This window comes from Hordeum vulgare, chromosome 3H, assembly GCF_904849725.1.
Source record: "Hordeum vulgare subsp. vulgare chromosome 3H, MorexV3_pseudomolecules_assembly, whole genome shotgun sequence".
Lineage (NCBI taxonomy): Eukaryota > Viridiplantae > Streptophyta > Magnoliopsida > Poales > Poaceae > Hordeum > Hordeum vulgare.
In genome coordinates this window covers 533,608,110-533,630,882 of record NC_058520.1, presented here as the reverse complement: position 1 = coordinate 533,630,882, position 22,773 = coordinate 533,608,110, and the positions used below count along the sequence as shown (strand labels likewise).

The following is a 22,773-nucleotide window of genomic DNA, read 5'->3' as shown; positions in this document are numbered from 1 at the left end:
CGGACGATATCTTCTTTTGCTGATTTCTTTTTCTTGTTTTTGTAGACATGTCCTTCACATAGAAAACCTGAGCGACATCATTGGCTAGGACAAATGGTTCGTCCATGTACGCAAGATTGTTGAGATCCACTATTGTCATGCCGTACTTTTGGTCTACAACTACCCCGCCTCCTGTCAGCTTCACCCATTTGCACCAAAACAAAGGGATCTTAAAAGTAGGTCCATAGTCAAGTTCCCATATCTCCTCTATGTACCCGTAATATGTTTCCAAACAGTGCCCATTCTCGTCTGTTGCATCCAAGCGGACACCACTATTTTGGGTGGTGCTCTTTTTATCTTGGGCAACCGTGTAAAATGTATTCCCATTTATCTCATACCCTTGGAAAGTACATATAGTCGAAGATGGTGGCCTGGCCAAACAGTACAGTTGATCTCCAACGGTGTCGTCATTCATGAGATGTGTCTGCAACCAACTGCCGAAAGTCTTCTCGTGTTCCCCTTTAATCCAAGAGTCAGCCTTCCCCGGGTTTTCGGAGCGTAGAATATGCTTGTGTCTCACGATATACGGAGCCACCACGGTGGAATTGTGTAGAACTGTGTAGTGTGCTTGAGAGAAAGAATGCCCGTCCATACGTACTTTTGCTTTCCTTCCTAGTGTGCCTTTTCCTGTCAGCCTACCCTCATACCGAGATTCAGGAACACCAATCGGCTTAAGGTCAGGAAGAAAGTCCACACAAAACTCAATGACCTCCTCTGTTCCATAGCCCTTGGAGATGCTTCCTTCTGGCCTAGCACGGTTACGAACATATTTCTTTAAGACTCCCATGAACCTCTCGAAGGGGAACATATTGTGTAGAAACACAGGACCGAGAATTCTAATCTCTTCGACTAGGTGAACTAGGAGGTGTGTCATTATATTGAAGAAGGATGGCAGGAACAACAACTCAAAGCTGACCAGACGTTGGACCACATCAATATGTAACCCTGATAGACTTTCTCGATCGATTACCTTCTGAGAAATTGCATTGAGGAATGCACATACCTTCACAATTGCCAGACGAACATTTTCCGGTAGAATTCCCCTCAATGCAACCGGAAGCAATTGCGTCATAAGCACGTGGCAGTCATGAGACTTTAGGTTTTGGAATTTTTTGTCTTTCATATTTACGATTCCCTTTATATTCGACGAGAAGCCAGTCGGGACCTTGATACTGAAAAGGACTTCAAAGAAGATTTCCTTCTCTTCCTTAGTAAGAGAGTAGCTGGCACGCCCTTGAAACTGCCCTCCATGCATGCCATCTCTTCCTTTATGACGTTCCTGGTCCTCCCGTGCTTCCGGTGTATCTTTTGACTTCCCATACAAGCCCAGGAAGCCTAGAATATTCACGCAGAGATTCTTCGTCAGGTGCATCACGTCGATTGCCGAACGGACCTCATGGACTTCCCAGTAGGGTAGCTCCCAGAATATAGATTTCTTCTTCCACATGGGTACGCGCTTATCACGGCCGTTAGGAACAGGTTGGCTGCCAGGACCCTTTCCAAAGATTACTTTTAAATCTTTGACCATATCAAATACTTCAGCACTAGTACGGATGACAGGCTTCCCCCGGGGTTCTGCCTTGCCATTGAAATGCTTGCCTTTTTTCTTTAAGGGATGCTTGGGCGGAAGAAAACGACGATTGTACGGGTACACATTCTTCCTACATTTGTCCAGATATATACTTTGTGTCTGATCCAAACAGTATGTGCATGCATTGTATCCCTTGTTTGACTGTCCTGAAATGTTACTAAGAGCAGGCCAATCATTGATGGTTAAGAAAAGCAACGCTCGAAGGTCAAATTCCTCTTGTTTGTGCTCGTCCCACACACGTACACCTGGTTCGGCCCACAGCTGTAAAAGTTCAACAACTAATGGCCTTAGGTACACATCAATATCGTTGTCGGGTTGCTTTGGACCTTGGATAAGCACTGGCATCATAATGAACTTCCGCTTCATGCACAACCAAGGAGGAATGTTGTAAATACATAGAGTAACGGGCCAGGTGCTGTCACTGCAACTCTGCTCCCTAAAAGGATTCATGCCATCTGTACTCAGACCTAACCATAAGTTCCTTGCGTCAGCTGCAAATCTCGGGAACTCTCTCTCGATTTTTCTCCACTGCCGACCATCAGCGGTGTGCCTCAACTTATCGTCTTTCATACGATCTTCCATGTGCCATCGCAACAACTTCGCATGATCTTTATTTCTGAACAGACATTTCAACCGTGGTATTATAGGAGCATACCACATCACCTTGGCAGGAACCCTCTTCCTCGGTGGCTCGCCCTCAATATCACCAGGGTCATCTTTTTTGATCTTATACCGCAATGCAGTGCATAACGGGCATTTATCCGTATTCTCGTACTTCTCACCGCGGTAGAGGATGCAGTCATTAGGGCATGCATGTATCTTCTACACGTCTAATCCTAGAGGGAAGACAAGCTTCTTTGCTTCGTACGTGCTGGCGGGCAATTCGTTCTTTCTTGGAAGTGTCTTCTTCATCAGTACCAGCAACTTTTCGAATGACGAGTCAGTCACACCGGTCTCTGCCTTCCACTTCAGCAATTCCAGTGTGCTACCCAGCTTCTTCTAGCCATCTTCACAAGTTGGGTACAACAATTTGTTGTGGTCCTGTAACATCTGCTCGAACTGCAACCTCTCCTTTTCTGTGTCGCAACCTCGCCGTGCATCAGAAATGACCCGGCCAAGATCATCAGCGGGCTCATCTGGTTCCCGTTCTTCATCCTGATTTTCTTCTTCATTGTCTTCCATTGCGGTATCAGCATACTCAGGGAACATAGATCGGTAGTTGTCATCATCGTTCTCTTCTTCTTCATCGTCGTCTTCCATCATAACCCCTCTTTTTCCGTGCTTGGTCCAAACATTATAGCCCGACATAAAACCGGGCCGAAGCAGGTGGCTCTGAATGACTCTTGAGGAAGTGTAATCCTTCTCATTCCGACATTCAACACATGGACAAAACATATAGCCACCACCATGCTTGTTTGCATCGGCTGCATCTCGAAAAGAATGCACACCTTCTCTGTAAGCGGCTGTGCGTCGATCACCGTACATCCATGGATGGCTCATCTGCGTTATACGACAGTATATCAAATACAATCACGATCCTAAAAATTAGTACCGCACGGTCTAAACGAGGAAATATAGTTGCTAACCTTTTAGAATAAGTAGAAATAAAGAGGAAGAGGTTTAAGCGTGGCTCGGGCATCTCATATCGTAGTTGTGTTCGGTGAACTGAAGCGGCATCGCTCTAACACACATTTCAACAAACACCTCTAGTGCATCAAAAAATGGAGAGCTAGCACACACCCACACTCTTCCATCCAAGAAAAATGCAAGGAAGAGGGGAGAGGGGGCTGTGCTATATATAGGCACAGGACTTGGCGCACATGCGGGTTGCACACCGCGTAGCCCTTTAGTCCCGGTTTGAAACACAAACCGGGACCAAAGCCTCGTAGGCGGCATTGCGATTTTGGGCAACGTGGCCGGGCCTTTAGTCCCAGCCCAGAGGGAGGCCGGGACTAAAGGGTCCAGGCCAAAGGCCCGTTTTCCACTAGTGCGCTCCTCCTCATTACTTCATTGGCATTAACCTCTTCTGCACTTGAACCCCATAAAGCTATAATAGAAGTGTGCCGCAAAGAAAATACCTAATCAATAAAAAGAGCTAATAAGAACAGTCATATATACAATATGCGTCCAACAACGGCAATAGGCATAGAAGATATTAAGCATGGGAAATGAGCACTGTGGTTTTGAGAGCAATTCAAGTACATTCATGCTCACTGATCATTTTGCATCCTCGCGTGGACAGTAAGCACATGCCACCTAGGTTATCAAGCGGATTAAACATACTTTCCACAATTGAAACCTTCATTCCTTTACGTACAATAGTACTGATTGCTCCAAAGTTTAATATCAATATCAATTAAATTCAATAGATTATGGAGGCTTTTCCTTTGGACAACGGGGATAACGTATAATTCAGAATGAAAGCATTATTAAGACTGATAAATGACCTCACAGGAGTTTATTAATGCAAATAATTCACCTCCCATCTGTCAAACGTAAATTTCTCTTTGCAGTCGGCTTCCCCTTAACACCAACCTCCGTTATCTCAGACACACCATTCACAAGTGCCACAAAATCTGCATGAGCTTCGAGCAAAAAGCCCTCCCAAAAAAATAGAATAAATAACAAGACATAGTGAAACATAGTTGCCAAAAGAAAATAGAGGTTCACAAGTCACAAAAGACCACCTGCTAAATATGTTTGGGAATCGTTTCCACCCGCGCGCCGGCCGAACCGACGCGCCGGTCGCCCCCTCGCGCGCGCGGGTCCATGCAACATTTTTCTCACCGGCGCGCTTCTCTGGTTAGTGGACGCAACATTTTTCGTCTAAATTTGTTGCAACCAGCGTCATTTTTGCTGCAAGCATTTTTTACTACATTTTGTCCCAGTAAAAAAGCTGCATATACGTTTGGTTGCAACTCCAGTTCGTCGGATTTTTTGTTATAATCGATGTTTTTTACTTTTGCTACAACCGTGTTAATTTTTGTTACAACCGGCATCATGTTTTGCTGCAACCGTTCACTAAAAAAGTTGCATACACGTCAAGTAAATATTTGCTATAACCGGCGTTTGACTTTTGCTACCACGCATCATCAGCTTCTTTTTTTTGCTTTTTTTGCTACAAATTTTGTTTTTTGTTGCAACCGTTGAAAAGATTGCTGCATCGCGTTGAAATTTTGCTGCATAGGCAGAAAAATGTTGCATGCGGATCCAACGGTGCGGACGACGCGGGGTTGGTGGATCCTGCGGCTCGCGCGCGGCCGGCCGAAAGTTTGGGCCGGCGCGCCGGCGCAGATCAGTCCCCAATATGTTTTGTCCGTTTTTATTTCAGTGATATTATTGAGAGAACGCAACCTATACACATAAAGGGGAAAACCATCGGGCACAAGCTCAACCCTCCTGACTGTGGTCCAGGATGTAAGCCTCAGATCAAACCTATGATAGGTTGTTCTATATGGCTTAGTCACACGGGAAATCTCAAGATACTTCAGATAGCATACATTCCCCTCTGCAATAAGCTTCTGGAACTTGGCAATGAGGCCCTTTGGGGCAATAACATGGATACCATCACCCTGCAACACGAAAACACCCTCTCATAATTCATAAATCACCATAGAAAAAGCTCATCCAAAAAGTAAACATGTATGAAAAACCCATGTGGTGGATCCGAAGTAAAAAAGCTTTACTTGTGAGTGAGAAATCTTAATAACAAAAACAACGCATGAACCACAAAAATAGATGACACCAGACCTTCTCATATCCTAATACCATGTGCAAACGTAAAAGCTCAGCATCATTACCATCATCACGGTGCTCCCAAAGACGGCAAACCCTCACATGGATTCGCGATTCATGATAGTTCCATCATTCACGTCCCGCAAAAGCGAGTACTCCATCAAACCAACACTTCCAATGGTCATATAATGAATCTTCATATGGACAAGAAAAAACATGATCAGAACATAACTATTGTGAGGCAACCAAATCAATTTTAAAACCGTTGGGATAACAACAACCAACCGTCAAGATGCCTTACTTCTACATTTTTGAAGGAAGATATACAATACACTATTTTGTTTGGACCAATTGTCCAAAAAAAAATACATAACCAATTTTTTTTGCTCTGTCTTCATACATATAATACTTATGAAGGAATATAAATGTTGCACTGAATAGGAAAGAATTCAATATTCCCTTGTATGTATGTAGAAAGGAAATGCATAATACAAAACAACATTTTATTGACTCTTTAAAATCTTTAATAGGGCATCCCACCAAACGTTGTCGAATTTCAATCTCTATATTGCGTTGCTGCAATTAGAAAATAGCGACAGGTTAAATCAACATAAACTTTCTAATGAATCAAGATGACGTGCCATGAACTCTAAACAAATTATTCAGAAAAAGGATAGAAATGTTGTGGGAGGGAGCTTTCAGATGACACACTTCAAATTGGTAAATATGTCATCTTTAGATGCCAGCATGTGATATATCAGTGCCAAAGTATTTAAGGCCATTTCCAATATACTTATTAAGGGTTTGTAAAAAAGAGAGGCTAAAAAATACTATATAACTTATCATTAATTCATTACATTAGCTTTATATATAGATATCATGCACTTTATATTTGACATGAATGAAAAGGAAAAAGAAAAATGCAAGACCTACCTTTTTTAGCAGATTGTTAAAAAGATTTCAAAAAACTAGACATGGTGTCTCTCAAATGACTATTATAAATGGCAAAGGGACAAAGTTTATGATCATTTTCAAACTCATACTATGCTGCATGGTAGTATTCCATGTCATGGTTAGATCTTCATTTAGCTAAGTGAAATCCGTGTGTTAGTTTGTTGCTGGCAAATTGCTCCGTTCTCTGTTTCTGGGGTAAAGGGACCCACAGCAGGTGTAATGCGTCCCACGCAGTTTCTTAATAGTAGGTAATATATAAAAAAATGAAAAAGGAGAAAAACAATCCTTAATCGCTTTTATAAAAGAATCTCAAGTTTTTCTTTTTTGTATTTTCCCTGGATTACTATTCATGCGGATGCAGTTCCAGTTTACATTTAGTGTACTCCTCATACGAAGTAGTGTTGTGATATTTTTCGGGGTGATATGGGTATATTCCAGTTTATTCGATGGGCATGTGACTACTGGTCATATAAATCACTGTTACGTACAAAGTTATTGTTCCAAAAATAATGTTTCATTTGTCCAGTTAACTATTCCGGTTTATTCGGAGTCCAAAAATCGGATTTCACTCAAACAGTTAAGAGGGAAATAAAATCGTGGACAGTAGTCTATAAGAACGAACCAAAGGAAAAATAAAATAAGCAACACTTTTTTAAAACAATTAAAAAACTGGCACCAAAGATGTTGTATTTTTCCTTAGATTTTGGCTTCGCGCTAAAATTTAAGTGAAAGGACAATCACTAATAGCAATGCTAATAGTAAATTTAGTTATCATATAATATGAAAATAGATCAGATCAAACTATATTTATATTTATTAGACCCGTTTCTTTTGCCTATGTGGTATTTTTTGAGTAATCCCATAGATATGTGCGTATTTCACTTTAAGTAATTATCTATAAGTAGGTCCAAAAAAATCATGATATAATGTGTTAGAGGCAACAACGTAAACAGATTGCACATCAGGAATAATAAATAATAATAATAATAATATCATAATACTTGTACGTGTAAAAGTGTTGCAAGACATACATGAAGATCATCCGTTCGAAATATAAAAAGGATGATGATATTTAGCATGTAAAAAAGAAGACGCCATTTTTTTCTTTTTAAAATACTATCTGTAAGCCGGTCTCTTTGTCTCTGAAAGATAGAAGAAGGAAACCTAGCCACATAACTGAAAAGTACCGATCATGTAAAGTTATTGTTCACTTGTCACTGTTATTTTCTGCCACATAATAAACAGTAGATGTAAGAAAAATGTCAGAAACAAGAAAAATCAAAGGCTTGTCGCTTTAGTATAGTAACTTATATGGGAGAATGGACGTTTGAAGGCCGAGCTCCATGATGGCTGAAATTTTTGAAAAAAAAATCAAAATTCAAATTTTTTGGTTTCAAAAAAATCTGAAAAAAATATGCAAGTAAGGAAGGATTTATGTGTATGTGTGTAAAATTTTAGAATAAAATACGATCTGTACTAAAGAGATAAATTCATGACCTGAAACGATGAATAGTATCATGTATTAAAAAGCCTCGGGTTTGTCTTTTTTGTACAACCCTCATTTCAACGTATTTTTTTTCTGAAAATTTACACACATGTGTGTTACACCTTCACTTATCTCTGTATTTTTTCAGAATTTTTAAAAATGTATAAATATAAAGTTTCATGATATTTGAATTTCAAATTTAAAGCCTTCATGGAGGCCGAGCCCCAAAAGCAATTTCCGCTTATATGGCCATCTCCTCGTCTTAGAGAAGATTTTCGTGCATGGGCGCAGTGCGCAGTGCTCACTCTGACGGAGCTAGGGAAGGATGGAAATTCATCTGGTCTACTTCGGCTCCACCAAAGGTTTTGAACTTTGCATGGAGGTTAGCAACTGATTCCTTGGCTACTTGGAAGAATAAACAGAAGCGTAATATATATGGAGATAAACGCAATGTGTCGCAGACTCTTTTCACACCATGTGTTCATGCATCAATGCACGACGGTTATGGAAAGCAATGTCTGCTGAATGGGATCTTCCGTGTGATACAGATAGATCCAAATACGCTTTTCTTTTTAGGGAGATAAAAGTGGTGATACTCATGTTGCTCGGAGCAAAAATAACGCTAGTCACTTCTTGGCAAATTTTGAACGATCACAAGGCCGAACTGTTGTGTGACTTGGATCTGGTCCCGATGAACATCTCGACATTGTCAACCGTGACTGTTTTTTTAAATTAGCAACAGAGCTGTTAAGATTTCATTACAGAAGACAAAGCTGAAGATGGCTGAAACTGCTCGATTTATTTAAAGAGAATCGGACGAAAACTTGTACAGAACACACCATCCGCAATACCTAACTAAGCTAGGCTTAAAGCACACATAGACATACAAAAAGTCAAAAGGCTGAGCCAACGGAACACAAAGACACATCGTCGAGGAGGTCGGCGTCAACGTATATCACCATCCGTGCTCATGGCGTGACGACTTCGACTTCACCAAAATTTCACCCAATAGCGTTTGTAGTCCTGGATAGTTGAGTAATACAAGTATTATCTTAAAAAATGGAAAATGTATAGTAACTTATGTGTATCCAGCTTCCAGCACGAACCACGATGGATGGATTGCGTAAGCCCTGCGCCGGGGAACGCGGACAGCGGTACTGTACGGCGGTGGTTAGCACACTGCGGCCGTACCTGGTGACTTAATTTGCTGTTTAAATGGTGTCCTGACTCCTGGCAGCCAGCGTGTGGACTACTATCAGGTTTGATGATGATGGCTGCTGCGGCGACGGGCTTACGGCCTGCACCCTCACTGGCCAGTCTTAATTTGAAGCTTCACTGCGTGCTGCAGTACGTACTACGTATACACTTTTTTCTTCACCTTTTCCGCACATGAAAAAGCTTTTTTCACAGATGATATCAAACGAGCATCAACGTACGCCGTATGCGTGCGTACGTGCGTACGTTGGTGAGTAGACGTTTGAGAGCAGATCTACTGTTTTGCCATATATACGCGCCCAGTCTGTCCGTCCGGCCGGGTCAGTCCCGAGCTCGCGATGCGTCACGTAGCAAATTTAACAAATGAAGCAGTAGATCAATTACTAATATGCACGTACGCACGTGACCTCCGTTCCCCGTTCCCATGCATCGTCGTCAGAGAATTAACCCAACACGCATCACACAGCAGCAGTGAGAGCCCAGTGACCTGTATATGTTTAGTGCATCACGCAGCACGTACGCAACTCTGCAAAGTAGTGCGTAGGGCTCGCAATAGATGAGCACGTTGCACCGTGGCGCGCATGCACCGCACTGCATCGCGTTTGCCGTTGGCGATGCCTGCCGAGCACCACCCCACGCCCTGCGGGCACTTTCCTCGTGCAGGTCATGGAAGCATCGACCACATCTCCCTCCGGCCCTAGCTAGCTCTGCTTGGCTAGCTATGATGCGTCGGTGAAAAACTTGGCAACGCCGTTCCCGTCACGACTCACAAGGGGTTGTTTGCATTTGCCTATTGGGTAGGGTTAGCTGGAAGTAGGACTGCAGAAGCGGACGAGAGAACGGGAATCTGCCGCATGCATGCGGGGCAGATGGGCCATGCAAATGTCCCAACCCAACACGTACTACGCTCCATCGCCCATGCACCCGTTCAACACCGCTCTCGGGTGTCTCTGTGTGCACCCAGCCAGAAGCGTGTGAGACTGTCAGATTCGTTGGTCCCGGCAAATCCGCGGGATTTGAGCTATAGCTAGAGTGCTGTATTAACTAGAGCCGCGCTGAGGCTGAGAGTGAGAGTGAGATGGAGCAATGTTTATTCCTAGCTTCACTGCCCGAGATTGCACACGCAAAGGCAAAGGGCTAGGGCTAACCGGATAGCTAGCTAGGCGGGTTAGCACGTGTATAAGAAACAAGATCTACTTGTAACATATGGAAACCATTTGGAATTAACGGATGCTGGCTACGTACATGATACTAGGTAGGATGATGGGGGTGGCGCCAAGAGCTCCGTGCATTACGATTGATGCCGTATTGACCAATCCATCCATGTTTGGAGCTAACCATGTCGACGAAACCTCACAAATTCTCTCCCGCGCACAGCCAGCCCCTGGCTGAGGCCATGGGAATCATCCGTACCCATGTGTGATGGTGCACACACGATAGGCCAAAACGGATGAGAATGTGCAGCGATTCCCTTGCAAGTATTGTATATTTGCACTGCGTTATAGTTTTTGTTTATGCACTCTAGTACTGCTCAACTAATCAAGATTTATTTCTTCAGTTATTTTGTGTGTCAGTGTGTGTGTGTGCAGTGCAAGTGGAGCGCGCTCGTGACCACGCTACCGGGCTAATCCACCCGCTCCATGATTCCTCTCTTTTAAGCGGCCTTGTCCTTTCCCCGGCCCATCCACCCTTATATTATATCGCTCCGGCCGTGTCACTCTCTTCTCCACTTAACACCAGCGCTCCACTCCTGCACAGTCCTCTGCACCAGCCAGCGCACGGCGAGCGCGCCGGCATTGGCGCCGTAAGATGGCGAGCGGCTCCGGGGAGCACTTCCTGAGGCAGCTGAGCTCCAGCAACGGGCTGCAGGCCCCGCAGGACGGGTACGGCGGCGGCGGCGGCGGCGGGCGGAGGAGGGGCTCGAGGCGGTGGTCCAAGAAGCGGGCCGGGAGAGGGTACGGCGGCGGCGGGAAGGGTGAGGCGTCGGCGTCGTCGGCGTCGGCCGGGAGGAAGCGGGTGATGGTGGTGGTGGACGACAGCTCCGGCGCCAAGCACGCCATGATGTGGGCGCTCACCCACGTCGCCAACAGGGGTGACTTCCTCACCCTGCTCCACGTCCTGCCGCACTTCGGCGCCGGAGGCGAGGAGGCGCCCTCCCTCGCCAACTCCCTCGGCACGCACTGCAAGGCCTGCAGGCCCGAGGTATCATACCTTCCATTCTTCTCTACAAGTGTTCTTCTTTTCAGCGACGAAAACACTTGCATTTCCCCCCGAAAAGGAACGTATCCCGGCCTACGCTCTGCATCATGCAGCCAACGAAAGTAGTACATGCATGCACCACTAGTTCGAGCTAGCTAATCGTGCTTCTTCTTTTTTGCTTCAAAAAATCGCCATTTTAGGGAGCTTGTCTCTAGTATCTACTGTCTAGCTTGGTTCGGGGGGCTCTCCCTTTGGAAGCATGTGCCTGGAAGCATGCCCAAGAAATTCATTCTAGTAGTTCACAAAACTTTGTGTTTTACCACCAGTAGAACATGTACTTCGGAGTTCATTTATTTAGAGCAATTACAATAGTATAGCCAGCTGCTGGCTATAAGTCATTGTCATGTCATCTATAGCTCATTTTATAGCCAACATGTACAATAGTTCATTAAAAAAGTGTACTACTTTTTTATTATATGGTCCACCTATCATACTCACAAAATGCCTAGAAGCACGTGCTAGAGCTGACTCTTAGCTAAGAGTCCGCTTACCTTATCTCTCCTCTTCTCTTTCTTCTAACTAAATAAAAATATATTAGTTTATTTTTTATAGCCTGGCTCAGCTCTATTGTATTTGCTCTTATAATATCGAAAAGGAGTTTCGCTGTACTACATGCATGCATGTTTACTTGTACTTTTATAGAAAATATACCTAGAGAAAATGTGTCGATACATGTAGTCATGCAAGCATGTTCCATTATCAAAAATTGCAAGCATGTTCACTAGTAGCTCATGCAAAGTAGGCCTAGGGAAAATGTGCAAGCATAGTGTTGCCGCCAAGAGTCAATAGCGTAAAGTTTCGGTTTCCTGGTTAAAAAAATGATGAGGCAGAGACACCTTCAGTACTTGGTTAAAAATAAAAATGGCGAGTCTATCCATCTGGTTGGTCCCTGTATTTTATACAGATCAGATCAGATCAGAAACATAGACATAAAAAGGGAATCACCGCCCACTTTTCATGGCCGCGGGATGGATCTCGGCAGGCCCAAAGGTCAGGATTAGCAAGCAAACAAGCCGGCGGGGTCTCCCACCAACTACCACAAGCAAAATCCCACCCAAACCGGCCGTAAACCAGGGCATTACTACGCACGAAACCCAAGCCAGCCGGCCGTGATTTGCTTTGGTTTGGTTGCTTGAATCAAAAGTCAGAGCCTCAATGTAGCGCAGTACCACACGAGTACCAGTACTTCAGTGTAGCCGTACGTTGCATGAAGTGTTGGTTTGTCCTGATGCCATGGAGGTGGGTGTTGTGCTGTGTATATGGGTAGGTGGAGGTGGAGGCGCTGGTGATCCAAGGCCCCAAGCTGGGCACCATCCTCAGCCAGGTGAAGAAGCTGGAGGCCTCCGTGCTGGTGCTCAGCCAAACCAAGCCCTCTACCTTCTGCTGGCTAAGCTGGTAAGCATACATTGATCATTCTCACCACAACATGCATTACTGCATCTATCAGTATCTAGCTTATCACTGTTGCGTGTTAAAAATGTGAGGCTGAGGTCAACAGCTATGAGTAGATGGAAACCTACCGGCCGGGAGAATCTATCATGGTTGTCAGCCTGTACGGTGTAGTTTTTTTAAAAGGTGGTAGTTGAGAGCCATGCATTCATATCTGGATCCCGAATCCCAACAAAAAACTTCAGCTGCACTGCTACGTCTGCATTGTATTTACATCTGTACTGTACTGGTAGTGTATGAGATCAGTTCCCTCGAGCCTATCCTTTCATGACAAGAACGCAGTAAACCACCACCAGCAGATTCATCTTACCGGCAAGCAGATTTGAAGCCTTTTATGATAATTGATGGACGAGCGGGCCCGGCCCAGTCACGGCTCACAACCGACGGCTCCTGGGCAGGCTCGATCGGGCTCACACCCGTTCGACGGCAGGGTCCATGCGTGTGTCTTTCCGGAAAACACCGCCGGACTGCTGCAGATCCATGTGCCGTCCATAAATCCCAGATGCTTTTCCCTGTCCCCCTTCAGCCACCACATCTCTCAACTAAGTAAAGCGATCCTCCTATAATTGTTGCCAACAATGTAGAAAGTGTCATGTGGAAACCGAGTCAGGTGGTTAACTTTTCATCTTGTCATCGCTAGCAACTACTAAGACCTTGTCTGAACGAAGAAACGGAAACGTGTGTGTGTGTGTGTGGTGTGGTTGCAGCTTGGCGCCGAGCAGAGGGGAGGAGGAGGTGGTCGAGCAGTGCATCAACCAGGCCGAGTGCCTGACGCTGGCGGTGAGGAAGCAGAGCAAGGGCGTCGGCGGATACCTCGTCAGCACCCGGTGGCAGAAGAACTTCTGGCTCCTCGCTTGACCGTCCGTCGTCCCGTCCGCCATGTCCACGACCGTGTTTCTATAAAAGCTCGCTGCTGAGTTTGTCTGTCTAGCTCCTGCGTGATCTGAGTATTTTACACCAACGTATCTGTCATTCTATGAGTTTTTTAACCCGTCCATCGAGTATAAAAAATAAAAAAAGATGTCCGTGCGTGCGTGCGTGCGTGCAGCATGCGGCCATGTCGTTCGTGTGTCGCTGCGGTGGATCGTGCTGCTCCTGCTGCCCCCATCGTGTTGTAATATGTAAAGCCCCACACAGAGTCCTAGGATTTGACCCTCCTATAGCCTTGCCGTCTTTTCAGTGCGTGTAATTTGTGCCCCCCCTTTTTTTTTATCTTTTCTGCTGCTAGACTTTCTCCTTCTCCTGCAAGATTGTAATATGTACCTGATGTAGTACCGTCGTGTTGTGATGCACAAAAGACATACTAGTATTGGAGCAAAAAAATGTTTTGACCTCTTTTGATGACGTTAAAATCCAAAATTGCAGCACTTAAAAAATGAATCCGATTTTTTTATGAATCCAACATATCTAACGTCTGATTTGCATGAAAGACGCCAAGTTTTTGCCTCTGATACAATTTGTACGACCGGCTGACCCGTGACGTGACAAAGGGCCTGGTCCTACGTCAAGGAACCTGGCGTTTGATACCAAACGCCAATGACCTAGCATTTGGTAAGAAACGTTAAGATGTCTGGATGACGTGACACATACTATGAAAAAACTAGTTATGTGATCTGCTGGGACCAGACGAATAGCCTAGTTATGTGATCTGTTGGGACCAGACGAATAGTCCTTGACATTTGGTCACTTACTAGGGCACGTTAGGGTGCCTTGATGTTTCAGCTGGTCGTGCGGGCTACGGGCTAGACGCCAGGGGCCTTGACGTTTTTCGTGCAACCCACACGTAAGGGATGTTGACATCATCAAAAGAGATCAGTTTAAAAAAAAAATAAGGTTGATTCTGAAATTTGTTAGCCCAAAAGGCAAAAGAAAAAGTTCTCCCAAGTATTGTGGTGTGTGTCTTGCTTGCTCAAATACTTATGTTTGAGGTTTTCTTTGCTGCATGGTTTGCACCCAACAAAGTCACTGCAGTGTCAAGTGAAAATTGGAAATCCGAAAGCAGAGAGTTTGGGCATCGGGGTGGCACTGGCATCCAAGGAACAAGTGACCTCGGCCGGGGCCTGCTGTAATTGGCCGCAAGTGTACGAACAGGAGGTGCAGTAGTCTTGGCTAGGCATGGCCCCGGCCATCATAGTCTTCACTGAATCCCAGCACAGCCGTGGCATGATGGTCGTCGGCTGGGGAGCAACCGGGCAATAACCCGATTGCTACGCGAAGGCGCGGATGGCGATGAAACCTAACCGAAATCTAGGTAGCTGCAAGCAAGGCGTTGAATCCATCCTTGAAGGACATTTGTTTAATTTTGCTGAAAGCGTTTTTTATAATAATGTACTCCATCCGTTCTTAAATATAAGTCTTTTTAGATGTTTTACTAGGGAACTACATACAGATGTATATAGACATACTTTAAAGTAGATTTACAAATTTTGCTCCTTACATAGTCTTCCAATGAAATCTTTAAAAAGACTTATATTTAGATAAAAATGCTTTTATATTATGGGACGAAGGAAGTAAGAAATAAACGTACTGGTGAGGTAAGATTCACGACGCGGCTAACTTGATCAAGATCCTGCGCAATGGGCGGGACAAGGAAACGAACACGCGACAGCTATTTAGGCAGGGACCATAATAAGTTGGCCTGCTTCCTACATACAGACGCCGTAGACTGGTAACACTGCAGCAGCATTATGTTACTCGAAATGATACGTTGGCTGGGAGAGACAGTCAGTCAGCCAGATGCTACATAGCCTCCGCAGTCATCACCACCATGCTGGCAGTAGCAATAACTCGGCCAGTCAAACTACCCCATGGGAGGTCCGGTCCAGGCCATGCTCATGAGAGCATCTCGAGGCGCGCCCCCATCAACACCCTCTCGTTTTTTTAGCGTCAATTTAGACTGAAATAAGCGTCGCTGGACCCAAATCGATCGCAGGGCGTCGGGGGCGTCGAGAGAAAGAAATTTGGCACAAAAACAAAGCGCGACAAATCCCTCACCGTGGATCCGTCAAGTCAACGAGACTGGACGTCGTCGAGAATGTTCGTCCTCCTCATCGCCTTGGCTCTCACGCCGGTTCAATGCGCCGGATTTTAAGGTCTGACGGCACAGTGACGACATGCCGCCGTGCGTCCCACCCTTTCCCGTCATGCGTATACACCGCTTCTGTCCCTTCCCCACTATAAAAGTCGTGCGTCGCCGCCGCTCGCCGCACACTCGTCCCATCATCCTCTTCTCTCTCATCTCCCTCGTCTCCACCACCGGCTTCCTCCCCGAAACCATGGCGGAGCGATTCCCCGGCGACGGAGCGACGCCGGTCGCTGCACGAGGGGGGGGGGGGAGGGGGACAAGTCCTTCACGAGGGCAACTACCCGACGCCGCCAGATATGCGCGTGCCGAGCGCCGGAGGAGTTCCCGTGCCCCCTCTACCATCCGTCACGGAACGTCGTTGCGAGATCGCACGCATCCATGCCCTTTTGCCGAAGCACACGCGACACGAAGAAAGGTACGCCGCCGACAACCTCCCTCTATGGACGGCATACTTTCAGCGTCGCCATGTCGCCCAACTCGTCTCCACCAACGGGTTCCCGACGCCAAAACTCTGACGGTCGCCAATTGTGGTGGGGCGTCCTCGAGCACATCAAGGACGACAACGAGATGCCGCTGGAGTACCGTCCCTCTCGTGTCGGAGCTCCTCATCGTCCCCCTCCCGCTCCTCCGACACGACGACATCGCTCGCCACCATAAAGGTCGAGCCCCAGGAGACGTCGGAGCGCCACCGCAGCCGTGGCGGCAACCTCGTCATAAACGAGGGCCGCCACCAACCTTCGATTCGCCTCCCCACGCCCATCTTCGAGTGATCATGCCGAAGAAGGAGAAGGGGCCGAAGAAGGAGGAGGAGCCAACAACGTCACTGATGGCCGTCAAGCAGGAGCACGTCGAGATGGACGCTGAACTAAACACCGGCCTCAAGTGATCGCGCGACGACTACGTTCGGAAGGAAATAGAGCGCCAAAGCGCGTCGCTGTCATGAAAAGGGCGACGAGGAGACGTCGGTGCAGACTGCTCCCATTCGTAACGGCGATCCAGGAGAAGGCTGCAGCAAGGACGGTAGCGGTGACTACACCGCCTTCTACCAGCTCCTCGGCATGAACTAGACTATCGGCGGCAGGACGGCGGTGACAGCGCAGTTTTTTTATGTTTTCATGTTTTTTTTAAGTTTGTACAAATTTTAATGAAATCGACTGAATTTTGTCCAAAATCGCCTAAATTACTTTAAATTTGGTTTGATTTCAATTTGAAAAGCGGCATCTGGAGGGCGACCTTGGGGGGTCGGCTGGGAACCCGAACGTCCCCAAACAGATTTTAGCGCCCGTTCGCCCACATGCCCTGATACTCCCTACCAACTGTTGCAGAACAGTTCGCGCCCATGCAGGCTGCAGGCCAGATACAGTGATGGCAAATACAGAAGGACCGGAATCACAGTGAAAAGCTAATGATTTCAACTGGGAAATCACACGCTGAAGGGCTCAGAAACAAGCGTCACTTGATCTAAAATCACAAGAAACAAGCGTAACTTGCCAAAAAGTCGAACGCAGATTAAGCACGGGGTGTTTTTGCAGTTTGTTTTGAGTAGAGATTAGGGTTTTCCTGGTCATTCCAGTGCGCTAGTGCGTGCAGTCGATAGCACTTAACAAAAAGTAGGGAGTCTAAGATTCTGCCTGCCAAGATCACTATACTGAAGAGAACTACCTGCGCCTGCGTCTCTTGCCAGTTTCGTCCATGAAGGACTCCCAACCATCGTGCTCCAGCTTGCTAAAATCTTCTAGCTCTGCGATGGAGAGCAGGTACTGCGTAAGCTTCCGCAGCTCTTGATCACGGCCTCTGTTCTTACTGGCATTCTTGAACGGTCTGATCACCAGGCCGTTCTGCGGATTCATGACGAAATTCCTTCTGAGGTCATCGAACATGATCGTGTTCTTTTCGTTGTAGTGCTGCATACGGAGGAACCGGGAGCAATTGTCAGGTAATTGAGCTTAGAATATCACATTCATTAGTGATACGCTTGAGCACAGAACACCAACCTCAGGGAACTTAGTCCAAATGACACCAAGAGGCTTGCAGTCGAAAACCTTCTTGTCAGGAGCATGCACGGTTATCATCGCCATGTGATCCAGAAGGGCGGTGATCTTGTAGTTGGGGTTGCTAAGAACTCCAAGTTGCTCCATCTTCAACTGCACCCATTTCATACTGCATTCAAGGATTAACAGTAATCATTTATACCAATTCCACATTGCATTCAAGGATTAACAGTAATCATTTATACCAATTCCACAGTGCAATCATGATTGGTCGACAGATAATTAAGGGAAGCAAAAGGCTTACTTTGTTGCTGACCATATCATGATATCATACTCTGCATATGCAGCAGCGAGAAATTCGTGGAGAACTGCAAAGGAATTATGGCATGAAACTTCATGGCTGCTGACTGAAAATGCAACTTTGTGGATGAGAATGGTCCTTACATGGACGCATGAGTTCCAAAGGATTCTCAGCTGGAGACCTATGGTCAAACAGAGTATAGTCAATGTCTAACACAAGCAATCTTTTTCCGTCGCGGCATGGATTCAACAGCTTGATCTACATGCATAGGCACAAATAGATGTGTTAATCAGACCTGGAGGATCACTTTATACAAGGGGAACCAAGGCAAATACAGGACACAAGCGCTTTGTCATCACACCTCAAATTCATCTTAGAGCAAGTTTAACAAGGCACTAAGGCAGGGCCCAACAACTTCCGTTAGTAATCATAACCAACAGTATGTACTCCTAAATTGGTTGCTTCTGTTGTTGTCCAAACAGTAGGTCACAATAAAGGCGATACACATCGGAGTTATGGCAAAAGATCATTGCTCAAAGAACTTCGTGAATCTAGGTTCAAGTATAGAGACACAAGAAGGTCACCATCATTGTACTGTTACTCAAGAAGACTCACAAAGCTTTGAGTACATGGTAAATCAAATAGTAATTTCTAATGTCGAAATGTTTAAATCACACAAAGCTGGACCATGCAGAAAGTTGGACCAATTTCACACAGATTGAAGGAGAGCAGGCACCAAGAAGCGCATCAGAATTAACACAAATAGGTACGAGTGCACAACTACACAAGCACGCATATGGAAGAAACATATAGCAAGAAATAAAAATGCCAAGGAAATATACCTTATACTGGCTTGCACGTCGTTTCACTTTTTGCTTGTAGAGAACATTGTCCTTGATGGCAGTAACTTCATCTTTGAAAAATTCATAATCATCGAGTACCTCTGGATCATCTGGTCGGTCCACAAATATTTCGTCTTCAACGGTACTGAAATTCGGTACACGACAACATAACAGATCTATAATTACTGTGAGGGAACAGTGTGCACCTTCCATACGGAAGGGAACTACATGAAACGGAGCATGTTGTGTAAGGTAGAATGCACGAAAAGAGTGATTTGAATTCAAGCCCTTAATATTTTTAAATAATAATAATACTGATGTTGAGTAAAGCTCAAGGGATAAATTAACATTAAGATCGGATTCACTTTCACACACAAGGGAGTTCACAACAATACCTCTTTTCTGGCTCAAAAAATTGATCCAGTACCCACAAGGCCACAACGAAATACCTTGCTAAAAGGCCACAAGCATGCAAGTATTAATTATCAAATAGGTGATTGCTATGGTACATGCTTATGCAATTTATGCACTTAAAATATACTTTCCTCACCATCCACTAATCATCCTACAACTGGAACTGGTGGGGGGTAGAGCAAATATTAGGGGAGGAAAATGTTTTACAAAAATATCAAGTCAAGTACCCTTCCCTAAACAAATAACATTGGCTCTTTTTATCTGGGCATAAGAATGTTATCCTGCAGGCTACATCAGTGAGTGGCAGTGCTAGCATAGCAGTTGAACCTAGTGATGTCAAAAGCTCAAATAAGTACATGTATAATGTATTTGTGTACACATATACAGTACTCCCCCCCATTCCAAAATAAGTGTCGTGGTTTTAGTTCAACAACAACTCTTAATTTGGAATGGAGGGAGTAATATATAGCTAGGTTTTGCTTGTTATTTTTTTTCTGTGATGTCACTTGACATCACAGTCTAGGAGTAGCTTCGGCACTGACAGCAGTAATGCACACTCCACGGCGCCAATGGCTCTTTCTTTCTATTCGGGCATAAGAATGTTACCCTACAGGCTACAGCAATAATCCACACTCCACACCCAAAATGCATCATCTCATTGTAAATTAAAATAGTCATGACCTCATGATCTATCTATGTAAATAGAATCAATTACTCACTTCTGTATAGTATTCCACTAGCATATCTTTACAAAATTTTAATTGGTGATTTATACAGCTTAATATGATTCACCAAAGAATGACCCATGATCAAAATAATTGGCAAATATGGGTAAAAATATGATGGTAGCTAACACCATAAAACAGAATATGAAGTAGCTAACAAAACTGAACTTTATCATTTGAAGTTACTATACTGAAACGGGTACAGAAAAAAAAATGCTTACAGACAAGGGCAAACGATGGCCCCAGAAAAACGCCATCCAAACAGACTAGATTTGCTCTCACTTCATTTTAAATTCAGTTACCATCTCCATACTATGTAGACTGAAGGCCACATTATCGGTCTTCATAAGTAAAAGACAACAACCACCAAATGGTATCATAAGTCAAAAACAAATAAAAAATGGTAACCATTGAAGAACAACTAACTGTTCTGATCCTAAAGTGAAAGAATGGCTGAAGAAAGTTCATGATGCAACCACCAGTGACAGTTATTCAACAGGCCAACAATTTACCAACTCCAGATATTTCACTGGTGGTGGTGCCCTTAACAAACTCCAACTCCAAATGAGACACCATCGCAGCACACACAAGTATTATTCAAACTACAACCCATAACAAATAATGTTTGAGCAGGTAATCTTATCCTTCTCAGCTGAAAATCGCACACTCTAATATCTATCAGAGCCAGTTGATGCAGCGCTTCTGCTGTCACCACCCACATTATTCCCCATCTATATTCGTCTGAACTGTCAAACAGACAAGTACTTCCTGTTTTCCTTATATGGCCACAACGAAATACCGAATGCCCAAATCCACCATAAAATACGCCAATTCCACAGTTCCAAACATATATGAAAGAAAGCAACAAGTTCAAATCACCAACACACAACGCAAACAGAAGAGATCAAACAAGCTAGGGTTTAGCGATTGGTTCACAGAGCATTCCAAATCCGGCCGCTCACATCGCGAAACTGTGGCATCAGCGCTCGATCCCCACCAAGCGCTAATCTCCCATGGATTCACCAACCGAAACCTAGCGATTCTGCGGGGCGATACAAAATAACCATCCATGTCCACGCGGATAGACTGTTTTCGCAGGCACGCATCCGAACCAAACAACTATGGAGTGATGGGTCACGGGGTGGGCAGGGAGGATCGCGCTTACCCGATCATGGTCAGCTTGCCGTTGGGCTTGAAGGGAAGGGAGGAGAGGAGGACGGACTCGTCGTTGAGTATGAGCTTGGGGTAGAGAAGCTTCTGGCGTTTGGGGAGCACCTCGGTGTACTCGCAGATGCGCCGCTTCAGCTCCAACAGCGTGTCGTCCCCCATCGCCCGCACCGTGTACTCCTTCCCGCTCCACTTCACGACCAGCGTAATCTCCTCCGGCGGCGCCTCCTCCGCCATGAGGGAGATCGCCTCCGGATCCAGCGCCGGAGCAGGGGCCGGGGCCGGGGCCGGGGCCGCCGCCGAGGAAGAGGACGCCTCCGACATCGGCTTGGTGGTGCGTGCGGTGCTTGGGTCTGAACCTTGAACAGTCGGAAGTTTTGGGGGAGAAGAAGGAGATGGGGATGGAGTTACAGATGTGCGTGGCTTGATTGCATAGGCGTAACCGGCACTTTGAACGCGTACGCGGAATTTCCATACTCCATACCGTAATCGCTGCAACGTAGTAGTAGTATTTCGCCATGAAATTTGAACACGGTCAAAAGGCAAATGAGAGATGTGAAGGCAAATTTTAACATCGTGCATTGGACCTTTTCTTTTCACATAAAAGATGGGAAATACATTTCGGCTCCCAGGAGCATATGCTCTTGGGGCCAAAAGAAAAAGTTTGAAATAAAAAAAACAAGACAAAATTTATTTATGTACTTAGTCACATTCAAATGTTATCTGCAAACTTTTGAGGCAAAAAAATTAAACATTTTGGTTTGTGTAAAAAAATAAATCAAAAGTTACCATAAAATGTCACCTCAAATTTGTTTTTTTACCGACAAGACATCCTTGCTTCTTATCGCTCAAAAATTATCATGCATGTTTACAACACTAATACAATCATCTATAAAAAATCAGAATTTTCCAAAAACATTTAATATTTTTTTGCATTACTATTATATGTTCCCGGGAGCCAAAGCACCACTCTCTAAGACTTATTCAGATCCATTACTTAATGAAATTAGTTTAATGCCCGTACGTTGCCACGAAATAGAATGAATATTCATAGATAAAATGCTTGTTCACAAATAAATGACATGGCCCACACACTCGCCACCTTCGCATAGCATATTCGCTCCTCTACTTCAGCCACTATGAGGTTCTTCAACCCCCCACCCCTCGTTGTCATGCCATCATTTTCGTATACCCAGTTTTTCTCTTTAGTTTTGATGACTTCTGTTAGATGTCTTCAAACCCTGCCCTAACTCTTTAGTCCCAAAGTATATCTGAAAGAAAATACAGTCTCCAAGAATAAGTAATATATTTGCACACTATCCATTTCCAACAGGCTAACAAACCGTCCCCTCACCAGAAATCGGCCCTCCCCTTTCTGCTATCACGATCATATATTTCCGCTATCAGGAATGATCGAACCATCACTACGACGACAGATCCCCCTTTAATAATAGAAATTAACGAATCAAGTCTATTCCTTCTGTAAACAAATGTAAGACGTTATAGGTCTACCTCAGTGA

The 22,773-nt window shown here is 45.0% G+C and overlaps 2 protein-coding genes across 2 annotated transcripts; one reads left to right on the top strand and one right to left on the bottom strand.

Annotated features, from left to right (window-relative positions):
- The first annotated feature begins 10,737 nt into the window (after nucleotides 1–10,737).
- LOC123444758 lies at nucleotides 10,738–13,658 on the top strand. The gene is made up of 3 exons (XM_045121591.1): nucleotides 10,738–11,222; nucleotides 12,547–12,674; nucleotides 13,436–13,658. The coding sequence occupies exons 1-3, from the start codon at nucleotides 10,830–10,832 to the stop codon at nucleotides 13,584–13,586; spliced, it is 672 nt and encodes a 223-aa protein (XP_044977526.1). The 5' UTR covers nucleotides 10,738–10,829; the 3' UTR covers nucleotides 13,587–13,658.
- Nucleotides 13,659–17,300: 3,642 nt separating this feature from the next.
- Nucleotides 17,301–21,819, bottom strand: LOC123444756 (ubiquitin-like domain-containing CTD phosphatase). The gene is made up of 6 exons (XM_045121590.1): nucleotides 21,252–21,819; nucleotides 18,948–19,092; nucleotides 18,249–18,363; nucleotides 18,109–18,172; nucleotides 17,808–17,973; nucleotides 17,301–17,717 (listed from the first exon to the last, which is right to left on the bottom strand). The coding sequence occupies exons 1-6, from the start codon at nucleotides 21,575–21,577 to the stop codon at nucleotides 17,472–17,474; spliced, it is 1,062 nt and encodes a 353-aa protein (XP_044977525.1). The 5' UTR covers nucleotides 21,578–21,819; the 3' UTR covers nucleotides 17,301–17,471.
- Nucleotides 21,820–22,773: the final 954 nt, after the last annotated feature.